The sequence below is a fragment of the Xiphias gladius genome, chromosome 12, assembly GCF_016859285.1.
Source record: "Xiphias gladius isolate SHS-SW01 ecotype Sanya breed wild chromosome 12, ASM1685928v1, whole genome shotgun sequence".
NCBI classification, from domain to species: domain Eukaryota; kingdom Metazoa; phylum Chordata; class Actinopteri; order Istiophoriformes; family Xiphiidae; genus Xiphias; species Xiphias gladius.
In genome coordinates, this window is record NC_053411.1 from 19059168 (window position 1) to 19085888 (window position 26721).

Sequence of the window (26721 nt, forward strand, 5' to 3'; positions counted from 1 at the left end):
GTTCTGTTTTAGTGAAATATCGGATCGTTTGAATAAAACCGTGTGAGAACATGACGAGGAGACACAGCTACACACTGATTTTATACGAGGCCGGGAAACACATTCTATGATCCTACGTGTTTTTTTTCTGCAAAATCTTAATCTGAAGAGCTAAAGTATAACTTTCAGTAGAATCAAGTACCGTGTTACTCTCCACCACTGGTTAAACGCTGTAGTTTGTCAGTCTACTGAGTCGGCGTTTTATCACTCATCTAACGTTACACTCGGCTTCAACCCCCCCTTCAGTGTGTGTGTGTGGTACAGGAGCTGCAGAGACACACTGCGCTCAGAATTTAGCACAGGTGGACTCCAGTCAAGGTGCAGAAACATCTCAAAGATGACCAAGAGAAAAGGGAGGCGGCTGAGCCCAACGTCAAGTCTCGGTGTGATATTTCCGTTTTCCTTCTTAATAAAAATGTCTAAAATTCAGTTTTCTCTTTGTCACTGTGGGAAAATACATTTAAACAATTTCAGCATCAGGCTGCAACATGACAACATGTGAAGGCGTCTAAACGTTTCCTGTAGTTTAAGATTCATTTATCATCAGAGGACGCACACAACCAGCCAATCAGAGCAGTCGGTTCATTTCACACACGCACAACAAAGCCATGGAAAATGAATGAAACATTTAGTCTCTGAACTGAAGCACCTGTCGGTCAGGTGGTGGGCGGAGCCACACTGTGGGTTGCTGTGTTTTAAATATGGGTTTTGTTCGTGTGGTGCTCTGAGATACTTCAGGCTCTTATGCTAATTCATTTATATTTCATATATCTGTGCATACACACAGTCATAAACACATGCTTATTTTAAATATTGATCTATTGTTTTTACCTCTTTAATCATGATTACGATTAACTGCAGTATATTTGAAATATAGTGTCATATCTCTCACTGTCCTACTTTGGTTGGGAATATGAGGAACCTGCAGTGTTGGTTAAAATCCGTTTTTTGTACAAATATGACACCAAAGCGCATAAATATGTATAAAGATATGGGTGTTGCACTGCGTATAGCTTTTCATTTCAGTTTACTCGTTACTCTTCTCTGCATATATCTTTCTAAATGTGATGTGGTGCCGACGTTCTTGCTCTGTAGCATAAAAACAGAATCAAACTTTGCTGTTTTCCACTCTTCACTTTGTCACCTGTTGTTCGCAGCAATGAAACAGGTTACAAAGCTAAATATAGATACCCATAATTCCACTCTCAATGTCCTATACACGCTACGTTTTAATCAGATCATTAAAACAACGTATGAAATGAAATCCTTGTTGTGCATTTTATAAATATATAGAAAATTAGCTAATGTATCATATCTGATATGTTTTAAGAATGTTATTGCAAATTATTAGTTGTTTGTAAAAATACAAAATTCAATCTTAGCACAACTTTCTAAAACTTAGCAGCTCAGTAAGTCACGTGTGCCTCAACGCGTCCTGCACGCCGCTGATAATCCACCAGAGGGCGGTAAACACGACGTTGGACGCTTTAACGAGATGTGAACAGTCGGTACCTCGGCTTGTTCCAGCTTCGGTCCATCGTCGCTCGTCCGACAGTAACGCTTAGTGGCTTCCTCGTCCATCATCTGCACCAGACACACACACACAACATTTGAACTCTATACTAAGGAGGACCTTCATTTATAAAGCTGTAAACCTGTAATTATAATACTCCAGTTTGTTCCAGGAAATTATTCAAAGATCAGCTGACCTGCCAGAAAGACACGGACCAACTGAACACAAATATGACACATAATCAGAAGCAAATGAGTTTTTTCCAGAAAATTCTTAATAATTACGGTACTGAAACTTGTCTACAGGCAAATATACAATTCATTGGAGAATAAAGTGTCCAGTGGAAATTCACTTTTGTTCAACAACTAGCGTGAAAGCGATCAAATATTGATAATTAATCCGTTACACACTCACAAAAGGACAATGATGACAAATCCTCACAATCCCAGCTGTCTTCCAACACACACACACACAAGGTTATTAAGATGAATTTTCTGTAGTATCTGTGTGTTATACACACTCTTACCTTTGGTTGATACAGAGCTGTGTGACTGGAACAAAGAGGAGAAGACGACTGGCAGCTTAGTCATCAACCAGCAACGAGAGACACAGAGTGTGTGTGTGTGTTAATAACAGTTGGGTTAAACTCTGTTGTGTTTGTCGCGCTGCAAAATGACAGACGTCTCACACACACGGGAAAGCCTGGCATTATGGGAACACAGGTCGCTACCAGGCTGTAACGCACACACAGAGCAGAGTTGCGTTCATGGTCACCTGCAGACACGAACATGTCTTATTATCACTGCGATAATAGCAGGTGTGTGTCAGTGTGTGCGTACATGTGCAGCTCTGACAGCATTGTTCCACTCGAACACCTGACGTTAACACACCTCGCGGCCGCTGACATGATTGACAGCTTGACATTAAAGGGACGTTCCAACAGAAACTTAAAGCTCAAGTCTTGAGCTGATATCCTATTTTCACTGTGATGTAAAAACGCATCAGTGAGTCACACCGTTGCTCCGGGGGACATTGGTTATTTAGACTCTGTCCCACACACACTCTCTACAGCACCAGATGTGGATTAATCCGCCGCTGAAAATAGTCCCCGACAAATTCCTCCTTTTTATTTGATAAAAAACTACAGTGAGCAGCTGTTCTAGGAGAAGTACTGAGACCTTTTAGAGAACCGATGGATGTCAGTTTCATCTGTTTGCAGGTCCGGGACATGTTTAGCGTAGCTTAGCACAAACACCTTCCCTCAATGTCAAAGGTGCAGCAATAAATGGACACCAGCCAACACCTTTAAATACTCTAATATGAAAGAATCAATAATTAGTTAGCTGCATTTTACAGCCGTGGGCAGTAAAAGGCCCCCCCCAGATGTAACCATCTCGTTGTGGTCTTCATTTTTTCAGGGAGGATGTCGAACACTCTACCCTGGGAAATATAAACTAAATTTGACTTAACTGGTTTTGTCTCATTGCGGTCGCTTTTTTCCTACAAGAAATGTTAACAGTCCTGCTACTAAGAAGCCAACCGCCTATCACCATCGGACTCTGGTAGGGGGAGCGACCAACACACGTGGCAGATACAGTTTAATGCATGGGACGACATTATGACTCTTCAGTCTGAGCTCAGTCTAATAAAAACGTTCAGGCCGTGGAGCTAAATATCTCCACCGTTTGTTCTTATTTGTGGACCAGAGGAAGTGGAAAACTGACAGTGTACAATGACAGGCCTGCATACAGACTGTGAGTCACACACACACACACACACACACGGGACAGAGTGTGTGTATAGTTTTATTGGTGGGATACAAGGTGATACAAACCAAATGGTCACTGTTTACACAAACATTAGATGCTACAGTCTGTTCATAAAGCATTTAAATCCATATAATCAAACTAACACTCTTCTTCATCATCATCATCATTGTGATAAGAAAGTTGTAACAGCTGAATCAGGAAGTGACATCAAAAAACGCACACACAAGCCAAATCACAAACATACACTCTGTACTCGTGACTTCATGTTCACACCCGCACACATACACACCAACAGCCCTGTGTAAGAAGCATGACATACAAAAAGCTGTAGAAAAATACTCTTAAAAAACCAAACCCACAAAACGACGACGACGACCGCTTGGAATGTTCTGGAGGACGCGCTGGGCTAGAAACGGGTTGTCCTCTTAATCGAGACACACCTATTTTAAATCTGACAAACCTACATGAAGAAAACAAGTACCAACAGAAAAATGTCACTTGTCTGCACAAATTACGAAGTCACACATATCATGTTTTCTAATTAATAATTAGTGTGCATGAACCAATGGAACACAGCACTAAACATACCATACGTTTACATACTTTCCAAGGAGGTCAAAATTGTATTTGATGCACTTTTTAAATTTAGGACAAATACTTGGATGTACGTCAAATTTTGTCCATTAAACAACATTGAGGTGACATCCCATGAAAACAGAAACATATATTGTTTAATGTTAAGGTCTGTTTTTTCACCTGCCAGTCTTCAGACAAAAACAAACATTTCTTTATAACCCAACAGGAGTGTGAAGGCTTTTATGCCTCGTTCATTTCATTTAAAAAGCACAACGACGAACAGCTGAGTGGGGAGAAGCGTTCGGGTCTGGATCTCTGACACTTGGTGAAAGAAGCGCAGAACGGCTGCCAGTGCCCCGAAATAAAATCCCACATTAACACCGATACAAACCAAATCAGCTGGTTTAATAGGAGCTGTACACTGTTTGTTTGGCTCTGATTTCAAATGTCAACACTTAGCACTTGGGCTAACGTTATCTTAAAAGCATGAACTTAATTTAATTTTAATTTATCAAATTTCCCAGATAGAGGAAGAAAAAAAATCAGAAGTTTAGAGAACGCAAAAATGGTAACAACATTTAAGGAGAATTCAAACTCTTGTTGAGAAAAAGATGAGAGAGTCGGGACCGACTCATTCTTAACATTAGCAGTTAGCTGTGGAACTGAAACACTGTTTTGACGGCTACTTCTTAGCTTAGCTAAGATTAGCTGAGCCTGCTAGGTAAACCAGCTACTGATAAAACTACACAGCTGGACCAAAATGGTTCATAGACACATAGCAAAAGTTAATGTAGCTTACTGCTAACATTTGCCATCAAATACAGTAACGATATTGGCAATGTCCTACATTTGTGCCTCACATTCTAGCTGGCAGGAATTTGGCAGTTAATTGTTTTAGTTAGCTACCTAGCTACGACACTCACTATCTAAAACAGCTTCTTCTAAAATGACAATTTGACCAGTTTGGTTTGCGAATTAACGGCTGCACCTAATTTATCTCACTCTTAACATTTGCTAACATCCTGAATCAAAACTAATCGATTAGCTGCAGTAGCAGTATGTTACAGTAACGCTTTTTTTTTTTTTTTCACTTTGCATCAGCGAAGTAATTTCTCAATTACCCCCTGCGGTCACAAGTGGTAGTTGCAGGACGCCGGCGCATTAAGAGTCTGAGCGGTTAAGGCTACTGGAAGAGGCGTACAGCTAGAAGCTAACAGCCCATCAAACACGCAATCGTCATCTCATTACCAACCAGCAACCACGTCAGCACTGAGCCGAAAACCTCCCGGAGCCACAGCAGCTGTGTGCTAAAATCTAGATGCTAGGGGCCAGTCTCTTCTCCTCTGCCATGATGTCTGTGCTGAGAATACACAACTAGCTTCCTGCTACAGCCGGTCGTGTGTGACGTCGTGCTGTAAAGCGTTACACACCTCTTGCAGGTGATCGGGGCGCCGTTCTCCCTATTACAAATCAGTGTACTTTCACAATGAGTTTAAGGTAAAACAGCTGGATAATGTTGCTTCAAGAAGCTTTAAATTCAGATAAATATTAGGAAACACTTTTAGTCCCCGTTTGTCGTTTATTGTCAGTATGTTCAGTTGATAATGTTCAGTGTTTGTTCTACTTATTTTCTATTATTCCATCCTGTGTTTCACTGTGTTTTGGTTCATCGTCTGTTCATCCAGCAGCCTACGCTGATGGAGGAGTTGGAGCCGGTAACACAAACACTGAGATCTGATCACAGCTGCATTATAATGTGTTATTAACTGTTTAACCCCCTAATTTATTAGTATATAAAGTGTTGTGAAATCCAACCTTTAATTTATGATTTAGTTTTAAAACGGGACTGAGCCTGGGTGCAGTGTGGACTGTACAGAGCTCCCAGAGCTTCTAAAATACATTTAAAAATAAGACATAACAGGACATGGGTGGATCGGCAGGACGGCTTTGTCTTCAAGAACTCAAATGTGCATCAGACATGTCCTGCTGTGTGAATAAAGCTCACTGATAAACGTTGCCCAAAGAAGTTGCCGGCGTATTTAGAAGCAAAAAAATCCTCTCTGTCTGTCTCTCACACACAGACACACACACAGTACGACACTGTACAGGTAACAAGTTGGTTTTTTTACAGCTAGGTTTAAGTACAGGCACTATAGAGTGAAGCATTGTGGGAGTTTGAGTGCTCAGCTGGTCTGTTTTAGCACGTCAGCACGTTGTGACAAAGTTTTAACCCGCAGCTGAAGAAGCAGACGATCGGATCATGTTTTGGTGTGTGTGTGCGAGCGCGTCACATCCAAAACACACACACACCCCCCCCAACAGCGAGCTCAGGAGAGTAATAATGCAACAATAAACCACGGTCCTGTTTATAATCATAGAAATCTCCCTGTTAAAGTGAGGAAGATCAGAGAGTTGAATTCTCTGGCTGGATAGTTTGTCCTCTGAGTTACTGCTGCCACTAAAAGCCAAAAACGAACTCCTATCAACTCTCATTAAAGACATGTTCATGGAAGCAAAGACACTCAACATTACTTTGAAATGTCCAGGGAAGGAGAAGTGAAAGAGATTATCGAGCCCATTCTGCTTCCTGACACTATTGATGGTTTTTAAAATCTATGCTTGACATTTTCATTACTTGCAAGTAAATGGATGAAAACAGAAATTTCTGTGGTTGGTTTAATGTGATACAGAAATAAAGGTCTGAAAGTTGCAGTGAATCCTGGACTGAGTCCCTGTCACCATTTCCATCAGATTTTACCTAAACAAACGGGATCATATTAATTATTAGTTCCTCCTCTACTACCTTTCTCTCTGAAAACTTATAATCAGGTTTTTGACGTTGCAAGGAGCAGAATTTAGAACCAGTGGTGGAACATTACGAAGTACATTTACTCCTTATACTTCTCACTGCAGTTTCTGGCTATTTTTCAGATTACGGTTTAAAATAGGACGTACTGTAATAGATGAAACTAGCCAACTATGTAACCCTCTAAATGAAGCAATTTCACTTTTGATACTTTAGGTACATTTTCTGAGTTCAGGACTTTAACTTGCTTGTTGTGTAAATGGAGTATTTTTACACGGTTGTTTAAGTAAAGTAAGTACATTCCACTGCTACAAACACCCGAGTGTTTAAATTCACAGTTGGTGTGTAGCCGTTCATTAGGTTCAAGTGTTTACGGCCTTGTTTTGCTTCCATACATGTTTCTGAGCGACAAGCCCGACACTGTCGAGTAACAGACGTAATAACTGAATGTGACGTCTACTCGTTAACGACAACAGCTCTACTAGCTAACTAGTTAGCACTACTGCTCGTACAGCAGTTAGCATCTGAAGGCTATCAGTATAGATATAGGCACAGGTAGAGGAACTGAAGGTGTGTGTGTGTGAGACTGACGATGACATCACTTCCTCCTGGAATGAAAGAGCTTTTGTGTGTGTGTGTGTGTCAGTCGGGCAGGTATGTGTGGATGTAGATCTGTTGTTGGATCCAGGGGGTGAAGTGCGTCACGTTGCTGTAAACTCCGGGTCCGAGCACTTTACTGAAGCACACGCTGCCCCACGACGTCAGGCCGAACAACGTCCAGCGCCCGCCGTCCTCCTCGCACACCAACGGACCGCCGCTGTCGCCCTGACCACACACACACACACAGTTCACGAATCAGCACTAATCCAAATCAAAGTTTCATTTAACTCTGACTCCATCTGTCAAAACTTTGTTGAAACCCACTAGAACTGCAACTAATGATTTCTTTTAGTTTTGATTGGGAAACTGGAAAGTACATTTAATTAATCAGAGTCTTGTTCAAATGTCTTATTTTGTTCCAGCAACAAAAAGTTCAAAACCCAAAGTTATTCAGTTAACGGGGACATAAAACAACTTCTCCCATTACAGAAGGTCAAATTACGATTATCCAACTAATCTTTTTAGCTCTAATAAAAAAAAACAACTGTTATTTGTTCAAACTCTCACAACTGGATTTTACTTTGTTCTAGAGAAAATAGTGAAACGTATTTTCCAGAGCCCAGGGCGACGTCCTCAGGTGTCTTGTTTTGTCCAACGAACAGTCCAAAGGTCAAAAATATTCAGTTTACAATGAGACAAGTAGATCCTTACATTACAGTTACTCATTGGCAGAAGCTTAGACGACACTAAAGCTTCAGCTTGAAGTAAGAACTAAGTCCTAGATCTGTTCCATAAGACAAAGTCGATGAGATACGAAGCAGGTAAAGAAGTTCACAGTACGACTGAGTTCAAGCATTAGTGACTTGAAAAATGACTAAAACCACTGCCATTCATTTTCTCCACTAACTTGAATCACTTTTCCCTGATGGCCTGAGGCTGGACAAACAACACTGTCGACCAGCTGTTAGTGCAGATGTTACCATGCAGGAGTCGACGGTTCCAGCGTCGTAACCGGCACAAAGCATCCTGGGAGTGATGGTCTTCATGTCGAAGTAAGACTGACACTGAGACAGAGAGATGATCCGAACCTCCCCTTCCTGCAGCTTAAAGGGCACTGGACACACACACACACACACACACACACACGTCAGTGTTTAGTTTGGTTTTTTTTCCAACACAGAAACAACAAAAACTAAATGATGTTCTCCAGGTTTAGCTCCTGACACTGATCCCGCTGCACACACCCTGAGGTTGATGATATTATTGACCTGGGAACACAAGCAGAAGACAAGATCCCTGCATCTACGACCCGGCGCCAGTATTAGACCACGTTCATCAGAAACGTGAATATAGAATGTAATGTGATGACCTATCCAGCAGATCCCTGAGGTAATTCTGTAAATACTGGTGCTTTAAATGAAGTGAAAAGAAAAAACCAGTCTGATCTCAGCTGCCACTGCAGGATGGGATGTTTGGTTTCATCAGGGAACCTCAGGTCCTCAAATCTACTACGAGCCAGATCGAGGAAAAACATGCCTTGGCTTGTACTGCTATCTTTGTGAGGACCAGTTGCTGCTTTAAGCCTAGGGGCTAGGGAATGCATTACGTCAAATGTGTGTGTGAACCTACTCCTGTTGCCCATGTGACCCCAGCCGGTGATGTAGCAGTAGGAGTCAGGTGACGGGAGCTGGCCGGGCTGAGGCAGACACACCGGTCTGACGAACGCCGTCTCCTCGACCTGCACACACAACCACGTCTCATCAATACCGTCGGGTCGCTGCTGATAATCAACGCTCTGTGTCAGTGCTCTCCCACCTCGGAGTCCAGCTGCACCACGCTGATGTCGTAGTCGACCACCGCCCGGTTGTAACGTGGGTGTACGATGATGGAGCGCACCCCGTGGCTCTGACTGTGAACCCCTGGATGGTCCAGGTTATTCAGACCCAGCACCACCTTCCACAGGTCTGCGCTCTCCCTCCTGGTGGAGACACCCGGTATTAAAATCGCACCGTGACACCGTGGCCTCACCCCCTCCGTCTCCCCCATCTCACCCCTCGAAGCAGTGCGCGACGGTCAGAGCCCACCTCCGGGCGATGAGGACGCAGCCGCAGACGTGTCCGCTCTGCCCGCTCTGCAGCGAGCACTGCCACGGCCACGCCCCCCGCCGGGACACCCGCCCTCCCAGAATCCTCTTCTTCCTGTGGGGGTAGACGCCCACCTCTGGACGGAGCCCGCACTCTGACAGAGAGAGGGAAGAGTGCGCTGGTAACGATGACCTCGGTTCTGGTTAATCAATGATTCACAGATCAATATTTAGATTTATTGAGACTGGACATTGTACGATAAACGTGAACCTTGTCCCCGATTCTACGTGATCAGTACATTTTATTTACTGTCACACTATTTTACATGACCTTTATCATTGTATTACTACTGATTGTATTATGAAAAAATCTACACATGGTGGCTTCGACCGCAAAGAGAAGCTAACGTGTTTATGTGTTGTGATGTGAAGGAGAAGAAAGTGTCACCTTCTCTGGTACACAGCACCGATACTCTCCTCCTGGAATGACACGCATGACTACAGACAGACAGGTGACAGGTTATAGCAGCAGCTCCATGAAAAGTAGCACCAACACAACTAGCGACTTCCTGCTCTGCCACAGATCCAGAGGCAAAATCAGAATATAAAAGTACCCTCAGGATCCGTCCGACGTAGCCTGCAGGAGGCTCTGGCGTGGAGGACCGAGACCACAGGCCCCCGGACCCGCGGACTTATGCTTGTTTTGAAGACCAGGGGCCCCAGACCTCTAGGGCCTGTTAGTAGTTCTCAAATGGATCTAGTTGAGTTTACGGGTTACGGTGTGTGACATTACTGTCTGGCTACCACGGTTACCAGGCGACCTTCATAAATATAGAGTATATCGCGTTTAGGCTGCTTAGAGCGTCGCTGGGCAGGTGGATTTAACACTTTATCCTTTACATTCAAGTTAAAATCACAGATCTGTGGTCGGTCCACCAGAGTCCGCTTGGAGCCGGACCAAGATTCTCCTTTCAAGCTGGTCTCGGTCCACGCCAGCCCCGACAAAACAATCTAAACAGTTCTCATGTGGTTCTAACTGGTTCTTTTACCTTCTCTTCTCCAGTCGGGCCTGCAGAGCAGAACCGTTCCTCAGGTTCCACTCAGGGTGGACGTGTAACCAACGGCGACGCCCTGGGACTCCAGGCTGGTCGGGTACCATGGAAACGGTGGAGGGAACCCTGCAGAGAAACACACACAGTGTATTTAACCTGTCATACTGTCAGACAGCCGTGCGTGCGTGTGTGTGTGTGTTACTAACCTTACCCTAGTCCCAGCTGGTTGCAGGTCAGTTTGCTCAGCTCGTGGTTCCACTCGTCTGCACAGACCTGATACTCTGCTGCCGTCCTGAAGACCGTCAATACGGAACCTGATCGATCAGACAGAGACACTGCAGAGAGAACAGATCAATACAAAACCTGATTGATCGGACGGACGTGTGCGCGTTACAAAGCATTTATTAGTGTTAATACAGTGTCAGGCAGAAAATGTTCATGGTTTGATGTTTAAATGTTTGAAAACATCATACAGATATAGACACACTAATAATTTAAAAATCATTGTATGAATGAAAAAGTAATAAAATAAATCCTTCTAAATTCAGAGTGTAAAAAGATGATTTATATTCTGAACGGTTTTAACGGCGTTTGCAACTAACAGTCATTTTCTCAGAAAACAGTGCAAAAGGTGACGTAGCCACACGTCTTGTTTTATCTGACCAACAGTCGCTCGCTTTCCTGTCATATCTGAGACACTTGAACCTGTAAATGACCAAAATGATCACTTGACTATCCAAATAGTCGCTGTTTAATTTTCTGTGGAGGAACGAATCCATTCAGCCATTATTCGTCGCTGCTCTAGTTTTTATAATACACCATTTTCCTATTTCTGCATTTCCACAGGTGACTCTGTGTGTGTGTGTGTGTGTGTGTGTGTGTGTGTGTGTGTGTGTGTGTGTGTGCGCGGGGGGGTACCACAGTTCCATTCATCAGAGCTGTCTGAACAGTGTTTCTTTCCATCACACCACAGAGTCCGATGAACGCACTGGTGGTTGTTGCAGGACAGCTCGTTGTCTCTGCACGCGGCTGAGGAAACATTAACGCATCTTAACAAAACCGACAACAGTGAGAGAAGCCTGTGATACCGTCACTAATGGGAGCAACAGTGAGTCTCACAGCAGTTGGCCTCGTCCACCAGCAGGGGGCAGTCCGGGAACCCATCACAGATCATACTGGCTTTGATACACACCTTGCTGCCGGGACACTCCCACAGAGCGCGCTCAGAGCAGCCTGGCGGAGACAGACAGGTGGCGTCATTGACATCGCCCTGAGCGTGACCGTGCGCTTCTGCAGTAAATGCAACTGCTGTCTCACCACAGTTGTCCTCGTCGCTGTGGTCGTCACAGTCCAGGTGTCCGTCACAGCGTTTGGACGCCAGCACGCAGCGGCCCGACCGACACTTGAAGTGGCTGGGGGAGCACTCTGTCGCCACGGCAACGCATCAAAAGACAACAACGAGGAAGAAAGGTAAATATGGCTTTTTCTTCCCTTTTCATTAGAGGGACAGAGAGTCGAGTCCAGCATCGTTGTCAGTACCGTCAACTCCAGCCTCCGGCAGCAGGCAGGTGGCGTTTCCCCCCTCCTCTGGAAACTGACCACAGTCTGAGTCCTCGGGCCACTGCAGCCCCACGATGCCGAGCACCGACTCGCACTTCTCCTTCGCGCTACGACACAACGACCTGCAGGGGAGACGCACGCAGACTGAACAACAGGTGACTGTGACTGACCAATAGGAGCGAATCACTGAGTGAGTGACTCGCTCCTCCCTGGACTAAACTAAAGACTGAACTAACTAATGGTTTAACTGCCTGCCTGAGAGACTGATTCATGAACTCACGAACCCACTGGCAGACTAACCGGTACCGGTACCCCCTGACCGGCTGAATAACCAACTATCCAGCTGCTGACCTGCAGGGCGGGACCCTCTGCAGGCTGACCGGATCGCACTTTGGTACCAGCAGCGTGCAGGCGTAGAACATGAGGTACTGGTAGCAGCCGGTCTGGACCAGCGCGGGGAACAGCGAGGACTCCCAGGACACAGAGCTCTCTCTCTGGGACAGGTGCCCCAGGTAGTTGGGGTAGCTGGTCAGGTTGTAGGGCAGGTTCATGCACAGCTCCAGGCTGATGGGCTCGCAGCGAGCTGGGACACAGAGAGGGAGGCAGAGTCAGACTCTTTCTGCTCAGTTTAGCCACAACGGTGGAGCAGAAGGCCCACGGAGACTGTCTGTGTCCTGATAATCACACACAGAGACTGGGACCTACAGAATATTACACTGCAAAGAACAAACGCATGGTATTTAACAAGATGAACCCTGCTGGTGAAATGTTAGTACGTACATTTACTCCAGTGCTTGTACTTTCGTTCAGACCCCTTCACCTTACTGTCCCCTGGATGTAATTGTAAACGGCGACAAAGTGAAAACATGTTCTTACAAATGTTTTGCAAATATATCAAAAATCAAAAACTGAGATCTGTCATTTCAGGACACCGACACACTTGTCGAAAAAAGCTGCAGAAGAAACGGGACCTTCTGCATTAGCAGGACTCCTACACTTGAGTATCAGACTGTGACGTCTGTGTAGGGGTCACAGGCAAGTCACACTGAGGACTCACTGCAGTTGTTGTTGTTTCGGGGGTCGCAGGCGGCGTTGCCCCCCGCGCACACCGACGGACAGGAAGTGGAGATACAGCTGGGCTGACCGGGAACACACACACCCTGAGCTGGAAAACACACACACAGGTAAATATGAGAGCAGTGCGAGGAGGATGGATGAACAGAGATGGGCCTGATGAAGAAAGAGGTCTCACTCTGCTCTTTGCTGCAGTGCTCCTCATCGCTGCCGTCTTTACAGTCGTCCTCTCCATCACAACGAAACGCCGAAGGAATGCACTGACCGTTCCTGCACTCCAGCAGACCCTGACTCTTACAGGCTGCGCACAAACACATATCTGCGCTGAGTGATACGTCAGACCCATCACTTCTGTTCAGCTTAATGTTAAAAGAGTCATCAGGGACAAAACAGTGCTTTTCAGCTGCGTTTTCACGCTGAGTCTGACTCAAGACACAGCTTTATTTTCTTTATTTCGGATGACATGACTCACAATCACAAACTATTTTTTATTCCTATGACATTAATGCTTTGATGTCTTTGTTTACGCCTGGTCTGCTTCATAGACAATCTGTTTTTACTGCTTCCGCCCCAACAAAGCGTTTCGCTCCTCTTCTAGGTATAAAAACTGAAGCCAAGTCTCAGGTACTGACGCTTTTCCAGGAGAGTTGTGTGTCACTTTATCGGGACAAGTCTTCTGTCTGCTGTAGGAAAACACTAGAAATATGAGAGAGTCAACATTTGGCTCAAAAACGTTAGCTTGTGTCTGCTGACGGGAAAACACATCAGCTTAGACAAGCAGAATCAATCCCGACTTCCTCAGTTATTTGCTTTTGTGTCCGTGTGTGACAGTGCGAGATCTTAACTTTGACTATGCAGCATAGTGTGGTTTCACCATCAGGACAAATCGGGACACAATCTGTTGGCTCTCTTGTATCTTCCGTTTTCCACTTGAAGACATTTGATATAATCCAGAAAAAAACCTGGGGTCAGTTCTTATTTTGCACCTTGGAAACCGTGAAGGGAATGAAGTTAGAGCCACGGATGCTCTAGACAAAAGGACGATGTCCGTCTGAATTAGGCAGAAATAACAAAATGGACATCAGTCTGAGCATCAGGCTGCAGCTCAGCACTGCCTTTTGAAACAGTGATTCCCAACCGGGGGGTCACCAGAAAATATACATGTCTGTGGCTTTTGGGCACTTTCACCTGCTCACAACTTATGTTTTCTAAAACTCATGCACAGCTGGACACTGATTGGAAAGTGAGTAATATGAATAAACCCACAGTTTATCCAATGTAAATAAGAAGGCCCAGGTTTGTATTTCCTATTTTATGTTTACATTAGGTGAACTGGTGCTGAGTATGAGTCACTGCACATCCAGCGCTGCGAGCTAAAAAAAATCGAGAGAAGCACGTTGGGCGCTGCAGGACAAGTGCTTTAATCATTTGTTTGAAAGGGACACGCTCCCGAGTGGTCTGGATGCTCTTACTGTGAGTCGCTTTGGACAAAAGCGTCGGCCAAATGAATGTAATGAGATGTAATGAGATGTTTTCCGGTGAAACTCACAGCAGTTGAGCTCGTCGGTCTTGTCCAGACAGTCGTGGTCTCCATCACACAGCCAGTCTCTGGACACGCAGCGACCGTCGCCGCAACGATGCTCACGAGCCAGATCGCACACTGAAAACGCACACACTATCGGTTAAGATCGGACATCGTCAACCCTTATTGATCCCTCGAAGAAGAAATCAGGTGTTGCAGCAGCACAAGGACAATACGTTCTGATCAATAGAAAAACTAGAAACATAAATTACAAGGCGACAGACACTCATCACCAATGACCAGTTCTGTCTCAAGTGAAGTGTCATAGTGATGAGTTTATTAGCAGCAAAGTATATTATACTGTTTGTAAGAGTAACATGACCCTCTCTGGGATGGTCTCATCCACTACCTGAAGACAGTCCCCGGTGGTTCCCACTGAAACCATCTGGGAAGCGACTGTGTCCAGTACTCCCTCTCTTTTAGCTCTGGTTTTGGTCTCCACCAGCTCCCGTGGGAAACATCTGGCTCTTTAGCTGCCAAATGCTCCGCCATGTTCACCAGCTGGTCTCTGACTGGGTCCGTCTGCTGTTTGCTGCTGAGCAGGTGGTGGACGGTGGCTTTTTTTTTACAGCTGTTTCCCTGAAAACATCTGGCTGCGGCGGCCGACAACGGCGAGAGTGAACCGGAGCAGCTAACCAACGAGCCGAGGGTAGCTGTAGCTTCAGCCCCACCAGAGACTCCTGAACATTGTCTTAACTGTTTTCACATTCAATTCGATTCAAGACAGCGAGTCCGCAGACAACTAACCCACATAAAAACAATCCCAAAACGCAAAGATTAGAAAGAGTTAAACACAGAGGGATCTGTAACAGCAGCGAGCCCACATCACCACCGAGGCTCAGATTATGTTCAAAACGAGCAGAAGTGCTTGTGTCGGTCGATACGCGAGGCTGGTTGGTGCGGTTAACTCCCCCACCTCCGTGGGGAGCAGCGCACAGCCCCTTCCCAGCAGCCTTCAATAACCTGAGGCGCTAATGGCCGCTGGTCTCTGGTGGAAGTCAGTTTTAGTGCAACGGTTTACCAAAATAAAAGCACAACACCAACAGCTGGGAGACACAGGAAACCCCCACTGCATGACGCTGTGTGTGTTGGCAGATGGACAGGTGGTGGATTCCCTGACTCCCACTTCCTCTCTCTGTGATCCCGCCAAACTGCGTCACTAAAAGGTTGTTCGTGTGTGTGTTAATGTGTCTCACCGCAGTTGAGTTCGTCACTCAGGTCTCCACAGTCGTCGTACCCGTCACACACCAGCGCGGGCGAGAGACACCGACCAGTGTTACACCGGAACTCTGCATCTGTACACACTGGAGAAGAGAGAGAGGAGTAGGACTCTGAGCTCCTTCTGATCAGGATCAGAATCTGAAGTTTACGTGGAACACGAGGAACCTGGTTACTCAGCTCCCTGTTTACGTGATTTTTGTGGCAGTATCCGGGTCTCTGATGGTCTCTGTGCTCTTTACCAGCAAAGAATGTTCAGAAACCCGGATCAGGTCTTTACAGGCCAGGTTTCTGAGATGTTTACATGTGCGACCGGGATCCTCTAAAAACCTGATCATCACCAGGATCCTTTTGCAAATTCATTTATTTTTATTGTATTTCATTTTCTACTCTTTTTCTGATTCGGTCCAGAGCTGCAACGATTAGTCGATTAACTGATCAGTCGTTTAAGTCAGACACGAACCGTGTTCAGTACGGGGAACTGAATCTTTAGGTTCTGGACTCGGGGTAAACTGTAGATGCCGTCTGACCCTTTTAGACCAAATGATGAATCAATTCATCAAGACGATAATTGGCAGATTGACTTTCCTCATTTAGTCATGTTGTTCTGTTTTTCTTGGTCTCGTTAGTTTATATTTGTATTTATTAACCTTTTTATCTTATTTCCTCTTTGTCTCTTTCTCCCTCCAGTTGTTCTTGTGTTCGACTTTTATGGCAGTTGGGGTCAGAAAGAGGGCGAGAGACATAGACAGAGAGAAAACTCTCTCTCTTCACATTCCAGTGGTCTCAGCCTATAGTCTCTTTTTATCGCCGTGACAACCGCCTCCACACTGTTGTCGTCCAATCCGTCACCTGCAAAAACGTCACCGCGGCAACGAGCTGAAAACTCTCCCTGCTATTTACACAGACCACAATGCAGTGTGTGTGTGTGTGTGTGTGTGTGTGTCTAACCGCAGTGTGTTTCGTCACTCCAGTCGTCACAGTCGTTGTAGCCGTTACACACCAGTTTCTGGGGGACGCAAATCCCGGTCGCGCACAGGAAGTGGTCCTTCCCGCCGCACACGGCTGCCGACCAATCAGAGAGAGGGTAGATCAGTGTCATCGTAACGCCTGACCACTTTCGAGGTTCAAACACCAACGAGTGTGTGTGTGTCATTACTCACATGGTTTCCCTTTGATCTGTCGCGGCGTGTAACAGGCAGGGGGGGCGGGGCCTGCTGTTGCCGTGGGCGACGGTGATGGTGGTGATGTTGGCGGCGAAGCGGAGCTGACGTTGCTGAACTGAGAGCAGCGCAGGAAGTCGGGCCAGGAGGCGTTGAACATCTGGAGGACGGGCTCGCAGCCTTCCCTCGCCGCCTCGCAGAACGACGCGCAGGGCAGCACGACCCGTCTACAGAAACACACACATAGATGTCACACACAGCCGTAAAACAACGATTCCCATGAGCCTCCGGTCAGAGGGGAATGACTGGAGTGTGTGAAGCTGTTATTCTTAGCCAAGAGAGTTTCAAAACACACACACATGTTGTCCCACTTAGCGTCTAAACAGCTGAGATTCATTTGGAGCAACAGACCTGTGTGTGTGTTTTGTAAGTGCATCTTTTTAAACCGAACCTTATCTAAAATGTGACTGCCTACACTTCCCAGAATGCAACCCACCAGTAAGAGGCTGCAGCATCCTTCCAAAGACCACGATGAGGTCATGTGACTAACGGGTAGACGAGCATCAACATCACTTTATTATTGATTGATCTATCAGTGAATTGTCCAAGGAGACGTCTTCAAATGTCTCGTTTTGTTCGACCACCGGATCGAAATTGAACGTGACAGAAAAAACGCAGAAAAGTCATCGCATGTGAGAAACTAGAACCAGAGACAACTACGTCTGAACGCTGACCCCAAGATCCGACTTGGATCGAGACTTTGTCTATTTAGATAAACAATCTTGTGGTTTGGACTCTCAGACCTTTCCCCCCTGAGATTAATCAGCCATTTTGCGTCACTAACAACTAATACTTCCAGCGTCTCAGGTCTCAGTGTCTGCTGGACGCTCTGAAAATGAGGGGAGCATTAGAACCGAGCGTTTGCCCCGAAACTTTTCAAACAGTTTACGTCCGATTGAAGGATTTCTTCGAAGGATTTCTTCAAAAGCTTCTCAAAACTGATTTATACTCCCTGGCTTTTTTGAAACTCCATTTTGTCGTCACCGTCCTGCTTGTTTGACATTTACTGGAGTAAATCTTTCCGTGCTCGCCGTCGGGATCTTCCTCGGCAGGTTGAGTCGCAGCTGTGGATGTTTCTGTCTCCGAGGTCAACGATAACCTTTCCGTCTGAGCCAACATGGCGGACGACCCGTTAAAGTGCTCAGGGAAAAACGGAAATTTGAACATTTACATTTGCACCACAACTGGACAAACTCCACCTGCTGAGGAAGATCATGTGATAGAATCAAAAGCTCCAGAACAGCGACTAATTGGCCCTTGTGCTGAGACTGTTTCTGTCAACCTTGGCTACATCAGAACCATCCCCATTGATACCTACATGTACACGTGTGATCTGTGTTGGTTCTGACCGCAGAGACCTGCCCAACAGTTCTGAACCTCGAAACAGCTCGAGGAAAAATCTAGACCCACCATCAAAACCCACATCTGGGTACCGACGGGGCATTTTGGGGAACTCCCAGTGTTTTCTATTTCACATTTTTTGGTGCTGGATTAAATGAAGGTAATGATATAGTCAGATTTCAGCGTGCGATACCTGCTGTGTGCGGCGGCGACGCACTCGGGAAGCGCCAGCGAGCAGCCGAACAGCATGATGTGCCTGTAGCAGGAGAGTCTGCTGAGGTAACTGAAGAACCTGCAACACACACACACATCGGGTTCAGTTCCCTCGCACGAGTGACGGTTTACAGGATGCGCGCGTGTGTGTTTGGATGCGGTTACCTTAGCAACATGTCGACCTCTGAGCTCTTCACCACGGCGGCGGCGGAGGACAGCCATGTTTGATTGTAGGGCAACATGTGACACTGAGGCTCCAGGATCAGCTGACAGCTTCCTGCAGAGAGACAGCTGGTCACCTCTCAATGTTTATGTCGGACTCAGAGATAAACACAACAACCAGACGAGCGGCGCCGGCGCCCTCCAGGCTGCAGAGGTCACTACAGACGCAGCATGCCAGTGTTGGACAGGACCAACATCCCGGTGACTTAGTTGTTTATGACGGAAGAGACACACGTCGTACGCACAATTTTTACACTCAACATCTATTGTCTGGTCTTCACTGGGATAAAGACAGAAAATCCTTCAGACCACACACACAAAGTGTGATGAAGAATATTTCCGTCGACCATGTCAAAGTGCCTTTGTATCGGACTAGGACCACGAATATCAACATATTGACGATAAAACTCAAGCTGATAATTGTGCTTAAGTGTAATGATTCTGGTCCCAAGACAATTATTTTTAGTAAGCGCACTGATTTAAAATGCATTTTGAATTACGATCAAATCAGTCCACAAATGTGAAGTTGGTTTACATTGTGTATCATAAGTAAATTGATGACATATTTCCTGCGCATACACTTTAAAGATGTACCTGTTAAAAGTTGGACATTATCGTTTTTACATTAGCAAGGTGTGAAAACAAACGGCTAATGTGCTGTTAAAGAAGAGCTTTTTTTAGCTTGTTAATGAAGTAACCGTATCGTCATGGTTTTAAACACCCAGCGTCCAATCAGAGGACAGGACAGTCCGACGCTCATTAGCATTCACCTCGACTAATCATTATTGGAGACTGAAGGACAGTGGAGGAACGGAGACACAAAGACGAGGAGAATTTTAAAATAGAAACTGAATGAATGATTTATCATCAACACACACACAGTCCATGAGTAGAGGAGAGTAGAGGCTCTGTAGCTTCACCGCTCTCTCCCTCAGGTACCTGCTCGTCCATTCTGCAGTAATGGAGACTAATAAGATTTTAGAGTTTGACAGAAAAGGGCACAACAATAACACAGCGTGACACAGCAGGAAGGATGGAGACTACAGATGACTGTGCGATTTGTAGTTTTTCGGGACGTAACGGCTGCAATGTGCAACTTCAGCGTGAGACACTGCCCAGGGTACAAATCCACAGTCTTCAGAAGCCTCAAGGAGGGATTAACCCCAGGACCCATAAGGATTCAGCCAATCAGGGAGCAATGTGCACAGACAGACGTTTCCCTGTTGGAGCACAAACATCCGCAAGAGTTTGCTTTTCAGCTTTTTTTTTAATGCCCCCCCCCCCCGTCATAAGAGGCCTCGCCGCAGAACCCAAGAATTTTTGCCAGGAGTTGTCCACCGGTTTTAACAGTAAACACCGCGGCCCCCCTTTGCGCTGTAGGGGTGGGGAGCACTGAGATAGATTCCTCCATGGGCTGGAAACACAGAAGACAGAGTCCTCCACCGTGACCCGACCGCTCCAGAGTCGTCATTTAAACATCTGCAAATCACTCAAACTCACGTGACAGACCACATCTCCCACGAACCCCAGCTGCTGCCCCTTTTACTTTATCAGACCTCCGCTCGGCTTCACAGTGTAGTTGATACCTGTGTCGGCTGCTGGGGTGGTGCTGATTGGCCAGGCGGAGTTCAGCGATGTCACAGAGGTCAGCCAATCAGGAGGCTGCGTGTAGGGCCGGGTGGGTGTGGCCTGAGAGGAGGAAGGTGGAGGAGCGCTGGCGGTCGCAGCGGGCGTGCTCTCGCTATGGTAGGCGAGGTCGTCGTCGCCGGGGTGCCGTGGCGAAGAGGTGACGCTTTCTGCCTCCGAGGAGGGGGAGGGGTTTGTGCTGTTGCCGTGGTACCCGGGGTCGCCGTCGGCGATGGGCTCGGGGGAGGGGAGGGGGCTGGAGTCCAAGAGGCCGCTGCCAAATATACCTGAAAAAAACACAGGTAAGAAACGGCGGTAAACGGCGACGTGGCTGCGTGCTGATTAATACACACACGCTCAGCCAATCACAGTGAAGCCTGACGACAACAACTCAACACATGGAAAAACAGCTGATGAGCAAAATGAACAAGGAAGTGTGCCAATAATAAAACAAGACTCGGTTCAGCTGTCGGGGGGTGTGTGTGGACGTGGCAGCTGGTGTCGTTTACAGGTGATTTAGTGAAGGTAAACACAGCGAGCAGTGCGTGTCGTGTTACTGCGCTCGGGCTGCGGGTTCACCGACATACGAGTCCTGCAGGGATCAGATCAGGTCGTATCCATTAATAGATCAGTGCCGGCTGCTTCACCGAGGGTCCCGCTCTAACCGCACTGAACACGCTGCGTCGATCCACATGCAGGCATTTCCCTCACCGAAGTGGCAGCAGACTGATGTGACTCTGAGACTCTTTTCCCCCCAAGATACCAACTACTCTGCTTGAAAGAACCTCCACAGACGAGCCAAGAGTCCGTATGGGATTTCTTTGCTCTCGATAACAGGAAATGCAGGATACTAACTGGGATTAACAGCAGGCTTTGCTTGACATCAAGTGAGTCCTAGAGCAGGGGAAGTTTATTCGGTTCATTTTTGAAACTTTTGGCCCTTTTCTTTCGTATTTGGACAGCGTTGCGCTGACTTTTCCTTTGATACTCTTCGTGCGGAAATTTTCCTTAGTCTGTTTCATTGTCACTGTCTTTAGTTTCTCCTTCCTTTCGTTTTGTATGGGACGAATCCGAGAGACCAGGAGACTCGCTGGACGTACGTTTGCTTCCTCCTGTGTCAGAGGATGATGAGGTGTTAAAGTTAAAGCTGAAGTCTGAGGTTCGAGCTCCTCGCTGTCTGACTGTTACATGTTCACCTCTTCGTGTGTGTGTGTGTGTTTTAACGGGACAAAAGCGCAACGCAGCAACTATTGTATGAGTGTGTTCAGTGGGAAATCTCTATGAATAGAGTCAGAGTCTAGTTACCATGGTGAACCAGACAATGTACATCTCATCTGTCTGTCACAGACACACAGTGGCTGTCAGTTGGTGTTTTAAAGTTGTTTTGTCATCCGTATTTTTGGTAAAAATGTTGAAAGTACCAACTAATTGGTGCTGACGTGCTTTTAATGAGTCACCATTCACACCTCCTCACAAAACACAGTGCATCCCTGTGCAATATGACAAAAATGTCAACTGACTCAAAACTGTACAATCTCACAATAATTGTATTTATTCTTACGTATGATTAAAAACAGACAGGTCGCTGGACGACACTGAAAATACAACCTCGGCGCAGCAGAGGTGAGTACACCTGTGAACGCTAGCGCAACACGGCTCCCCGTGGTGAGAAACCAGACCGTGGGACTTCAGAAAGACGGAGAGGGGACGGGAGCATCAGTGGGGCTGCGGCCGTGGTGAGGAGGTACAGGAAGAGCATCGGTCTCCCTCGAAAAATGACGCCACAAGGATTCTCCGTCGGTGACGGATCCCACGGCGAGCAGGACACGGCAGGAAGTCCACCTCTACGGGCGGTGGCCGGAGGAACATGAGAAGAAGCCCGATGGAGGTTGGCAGCAGGTTCTCTGTTCACGTGAAACGAAAAGAAATCAGTCCGGACCAGATGTGGACCACCACAGTGACTGAACAGTGCTGACCGTCAACCTTAAAGACGTACACGAGTTTGACTAGTTGAGTCATAACTCAGTCAGATCTGAACACACAGACATGAGACACACATTTTTTGATTCAGTGTGACGTCCGCTTCCTGACGATGTCATGATCTCTGATGTCCCTCCAGGATAAAGCTGCAGAACCTGATTCAGAATCTTCCCGTTTCAAAGTTTCCTTCAGCGTCACAGTGACCCAGCGACAGTTGCCTGAACGTTCACAGCTGATCCAAAATATAATCATTTATAGGTTAGAAACAGGGCTCACGTTGTTGCTCACAGCTAACTCAGCGGGGTCCCAGTTTGTCTGGGGGGAGGCCCACAGCGCCAGACTCTGAAAACCCCTGGTCCGATGCAAGACAAAGGGCCGTTTTCCTTCCAACAGCAACGAGTCCGAAAGTTTCTCCTGATATGAACCTCAGAGTGAAGTGCACACGGTGGAACGTGCAACTAAATGAAACCAGCACAGTCCAGTACAGACGAAGAAATAACTATTACTTCATTTCATATGCTCCTTTATATTTCATTCACCTACGTATGCTGATTATTCGTTGTCTGTGGCTAAATAAGACTGGATATCAGTCGCCATCAACCACAATCCAAGGAGGGGGAAGGGAGGGAAACAAAGAAAGACCATTAGGTGTTTAATGGAGGGAAAACACACACAGCTTTATGGCAATCTGTGTGTGTGTGTAATGAGTCGAGTAGGAGAAAACAGCTGAAGAAGAAGAAGAGCTCACACTGTGAAAATTTGAAAAAACCATTTCTATATTTTGTCTTGTGAATAAAGGAATTTTATTTCTTCAGATGTTCTTTGTCATTTAGTTTGGACTTTACTGGAGGAGGGAGAGAGAGAAAGAAAGAACAAAGATGGGAGGTGGAGGATAAGAGAGAGGAAGACATGAAAGAACAGAATAAGAAGAGTGGGAAGATGAAGAGAACAAGAGAATGGGGGAGAAAGACTAGAGGGGGAAAGAGATTTAGGACGAAAGAGAAGATGAAGGACGGGGATGAATAGAGCATGAGAGGAAGGGAGATGAGAGGAATGGTAGGAGGAGGTCTGGATGAACAGATGCTGCCGTTTTACTACCTGTGTGTAAATATTTGAAATTCTTTCTGTCCAAATGTTTCCGATTGGCTGGGGGACTCCTCGCTGTCATGGCGACGAGATGAAGCACGACGTACCTAACACGCCTTTGAATGAATTGGAGACTATGACTGAATGTTTGTCATCCTCCTCTATCAGTCTGTTCCGTCCTCTCAGTAGAGCCGGTCGGACGTTTCCAACTCCCGGAGACGCCTCAGACTCTGAGACTTGTTCGTTTGCCGGCTCCGTACCACACGGGATCCCTTTTCCAATCCGGCTCCGGTCTAAGTGAAGCCGCCATGAAGCTTCACTCTTCGAAATGAGTCAGATCGGGCGGATAATTCCCCAAGTCGATCATTTTAGCGTAAACTTCTCACTGTGTTTTCCTGTTGAGCCGCAGGAGACGGAAAGTGACGGGAACGAGATTTTAAAATCCAGCGTCGGTCGGGCTACAGACAAAAGACGGAGAACAACGGATACGAACAAACGCGTTCGTGTGTAGGGTGAACAATCTGGGGACTCGCAACTGGTCCCCACAAGGTAGCCGTTGGGGGCCTCAAAAGTCACAAAACAAGTGTGTGTGTGTGTGTGTGTGTGTGTGTGTGTTTACCAGTGAGGGCCAGGACGAGCAGCAGCAGGCCGGCCAACAGGCTCACAGTGGGAATCAGGATGTAGAGGAGAAGTCGAAGGTGATTGGTGGACCCCAGCTTGTGAGGACACGCCTCCCCGCCCATCCCCGTCTCAGGTCCTCGAGCCGGAGTCTGGAGGACACACGGACACGAGTTCAGTGTCGTCTGGCTCCAGGTCATGGAGGCTGGGAAAACTCCACACTGACCCTGTAAGTCCAGTTTAAGCCCCCCCCCTCCCGCCTCGGCACGTCCAACGGAAACTCTGAGGGGACAGAAGCACCCGGGTCACCCCCCCCCCCCCCCCACCGGGTAAAAATAACGTGGGGGGGCCCGGGTGTTTCTGTCCCCTCAGAGTTTCCGTTGGACGTGCTGGGGTTATTTTTGAAGTGATGTGACGACGAGCCGACACTTGACACCACACAGCAACCCCACTGCTCTAAATACTGCTCGCTCCGCCACTCTCTCTCTCCGGCTCTCGCCCTGTTCAATACATTGATTGATTGATTTCCACAACCTCCCCTCGTAATGACTTGTATCCACGCCTACGCACCTTGATTTTACATCCGAGCAAATGAATCGGCAACTGTTTCGAAAATGGATGAATCCAAGTCTTTCTACAAGCAAAAACTCTCGTATGAGAGAATTCGCGTCTTTTCTTGGTCTCATGATCATAAATCAGGAAATAATTGGCAGATTAAATGATCGTGAAAATTATCGTTAGTTGCAGCCCTGCTTTTCAATTTAACTAATGTCGAGAACCTTTGCACTTGGAAAAAGTGCCAACCGTGAAGCCATTACACGCACGTGCATCTGACTTTTATTTTGAAGGCCAAGATGATACAAGGGATGGAAGCTGAACAAAGACAAAATAAAGAGATGATACTGAGCGTTTTATATCTAATGTGACTTTATTACAAGAGCAGGTGTCACGTTTTCATATCTAACGCATTCAGGACGCAGGCAACAGTCCGACTGTTCCTGTCAGTTAATGACTGGTATTTAACTCTATTTGTTACCCTGCGAACTACAGATTATCTTCACTGCCAGTTTAATCTGCTGTTTAGTTTTTTTTTTCCCCCGATGTCTCGTTTTGTCCGACCAACGGTCCAAAACCAAGGGACGCCGAGGTTCTCGTCGGAGAAGCTGGAACCATCGAGCGCTTGGCGAGTTTCACGGTTATCGAAAAGGCTTCAGTGGATGGATTCATAAAACAATTCTATTCGGTTCCATTAGTAGTGGTAAGAACTGAGACATCATTCCAGTTTCCTGCAGTCTACATGTCTATGATTCAGCATGTATTAACTCTTTATTTCGCTCTATTCTATGAAGCGGGCGACGGCGTCTCACCGATGAACCACCCTTCAGTTCATCAAACAAGCCAGGTGGCTGCCGCAGTCCGTCGGGGTTCGAGTCAGGATCAGTCAGGACTTTCCTCACTGCTCAACTCCCTTTCGTTTCATTAGTCGAGCGGCAGAAAAATAACCGGCAACTGTTGGAGTGATTTTTCGGTTTCTGGTTGCAGCTCCGATGCTTTCCTCCGTCATACATTGAAATAAACGGGATATTTTTGGGGCTTTGGCAGGTGAGGACATCCCACCTTGGACTGGGATTTTTTAACGGGCAAAACAATTGATACCTGTAGCCCAAAGTTTGCATGAGGGAATAACCAGCTCTGTGATGCCCATTTCAGGACTAGAAAGGATTTCTGTTTATAATTAACACTCCCGTCATTGGATGGGCTGGATGAACCATCAGCTGCTTATGACATTTCCCGCCTGGTCCTGGCTTCGATTCTAGCGTTAATGTCAGAGTTACGATGAGTGAACCGTTATTTTTCTATTAATAATGTAAAAAAAAAAAACGACGAGTCTGGCTGATGTGAGCGTTTTAAGAAATGCCCTCAATAAAGTCATTTCCACGTACTTCACTCAAATTCAGTTTGAGAGCTGCAACGTGTAGTCGATTAATCCATTAGTTGATTGACTGATCATTAAGCAATTTGTCCGGCGAACGTGGACGTCTGTCCCAGCGTTACAGTAAACGGATTAGCCGGTAGTTCGACCGAGACAATAATCACCAGATTCTTCAGTTGGGAAAATAAGTGTGTGTTTCAGCTCCGCTACAGGAGAGAAGAGAACGTTTCACCGGACAAACCATTAAAGCTCATGTGGTCCACGAACTTGTCAGTAGTTTCATCACCTGAACTGAAAGAAGTGTAGAGAAGGGAGAGGACAGAGGACAGAGACAAGGAGACAAGGAGACGCGGCAGTAAAATCAAGGACAGCGGCACAGACGGAAGGCAGAGAGAGCCTGACAGACAACCCGCAGGGACAAGAGACGGCGACACACACTCACCGTCGCAGTTCCCGCTCCGCTGAAGGTGACACGCGGGCAGGTCTCCCGCCGCGCGGACAACATGACCTGCTGCTGTCCGCCGCTGAGCGCGAGACCATCCCTCTGTCTGCTGGCGCGAGCTGCTCCGGTAACTAACCGAGAGCGAGGCGCGCTGGCTCCGCCCCC

General features: G+C 46.6%; 1 protein-coding gene and 1 long non-coding RNA gene across 2 annotated transcripts; one reads left to right on the forward strand and one right to left on the reverse strand.

Annotated features, from left to right (window-relative positions):
- Positions 1 to 4956: 4956 nt before the first annotated feature.
- On the reverse strand, positions 4957 to 26676 carry corin (corin, serine peptidase). The gene is made up of 24 exons (XM_040140690.1): positions 26557 to 26676; positions 24183 to 24333; positions 20458 to 20784; positions 18815 to 18926; positions 18630 to 18728; positions 17036 to 17262; positions 16824 to 16937; positions 15851 to 15958; positions 14622 to 14732; positions 13251 to 13373; positions 13056 to 13163; positions 12350 to 12581; positions 11978 to 12120; positions 11756 to 11863; positions 11558 to 11671; positions 11357 to 11467; positions 10650 to 10773; positions 10436 to 10564; positions 9835 to 9884; positions 9355 to 9541; positions 9119 to 9281; positions 8933 to 9041; positions 8284 to 8417; positions 4957 to 7528 (listed from the first exon to the last, which is right to left on the reverse strand). The coding sequence occupies exons 1-24, from the start codon at positions 26617 to 26619 to the stop codon at positions 7346 to 7348; spliced, it is 3330 nt and encodes a 1109-aa protein (XP_039996624.1). The 5' UTR covers positions 26620 to 26676; the 3' UTR covers positions 4957 to 7345.
- On the forward strand, positions 21036 to 22625 carry LOC120797318. The gene is made up of 3 exons (XR_005708489.1): positions 21036 to 21384; positions 21535 to 21656; positions 22075 to 22625. It is a non-coding gene; the product is annotated as an uncharacterized LOC120797318 (long non-coding RNA).
- Positions 26677 to 26721: the final 45 nt, after the last annotated feature.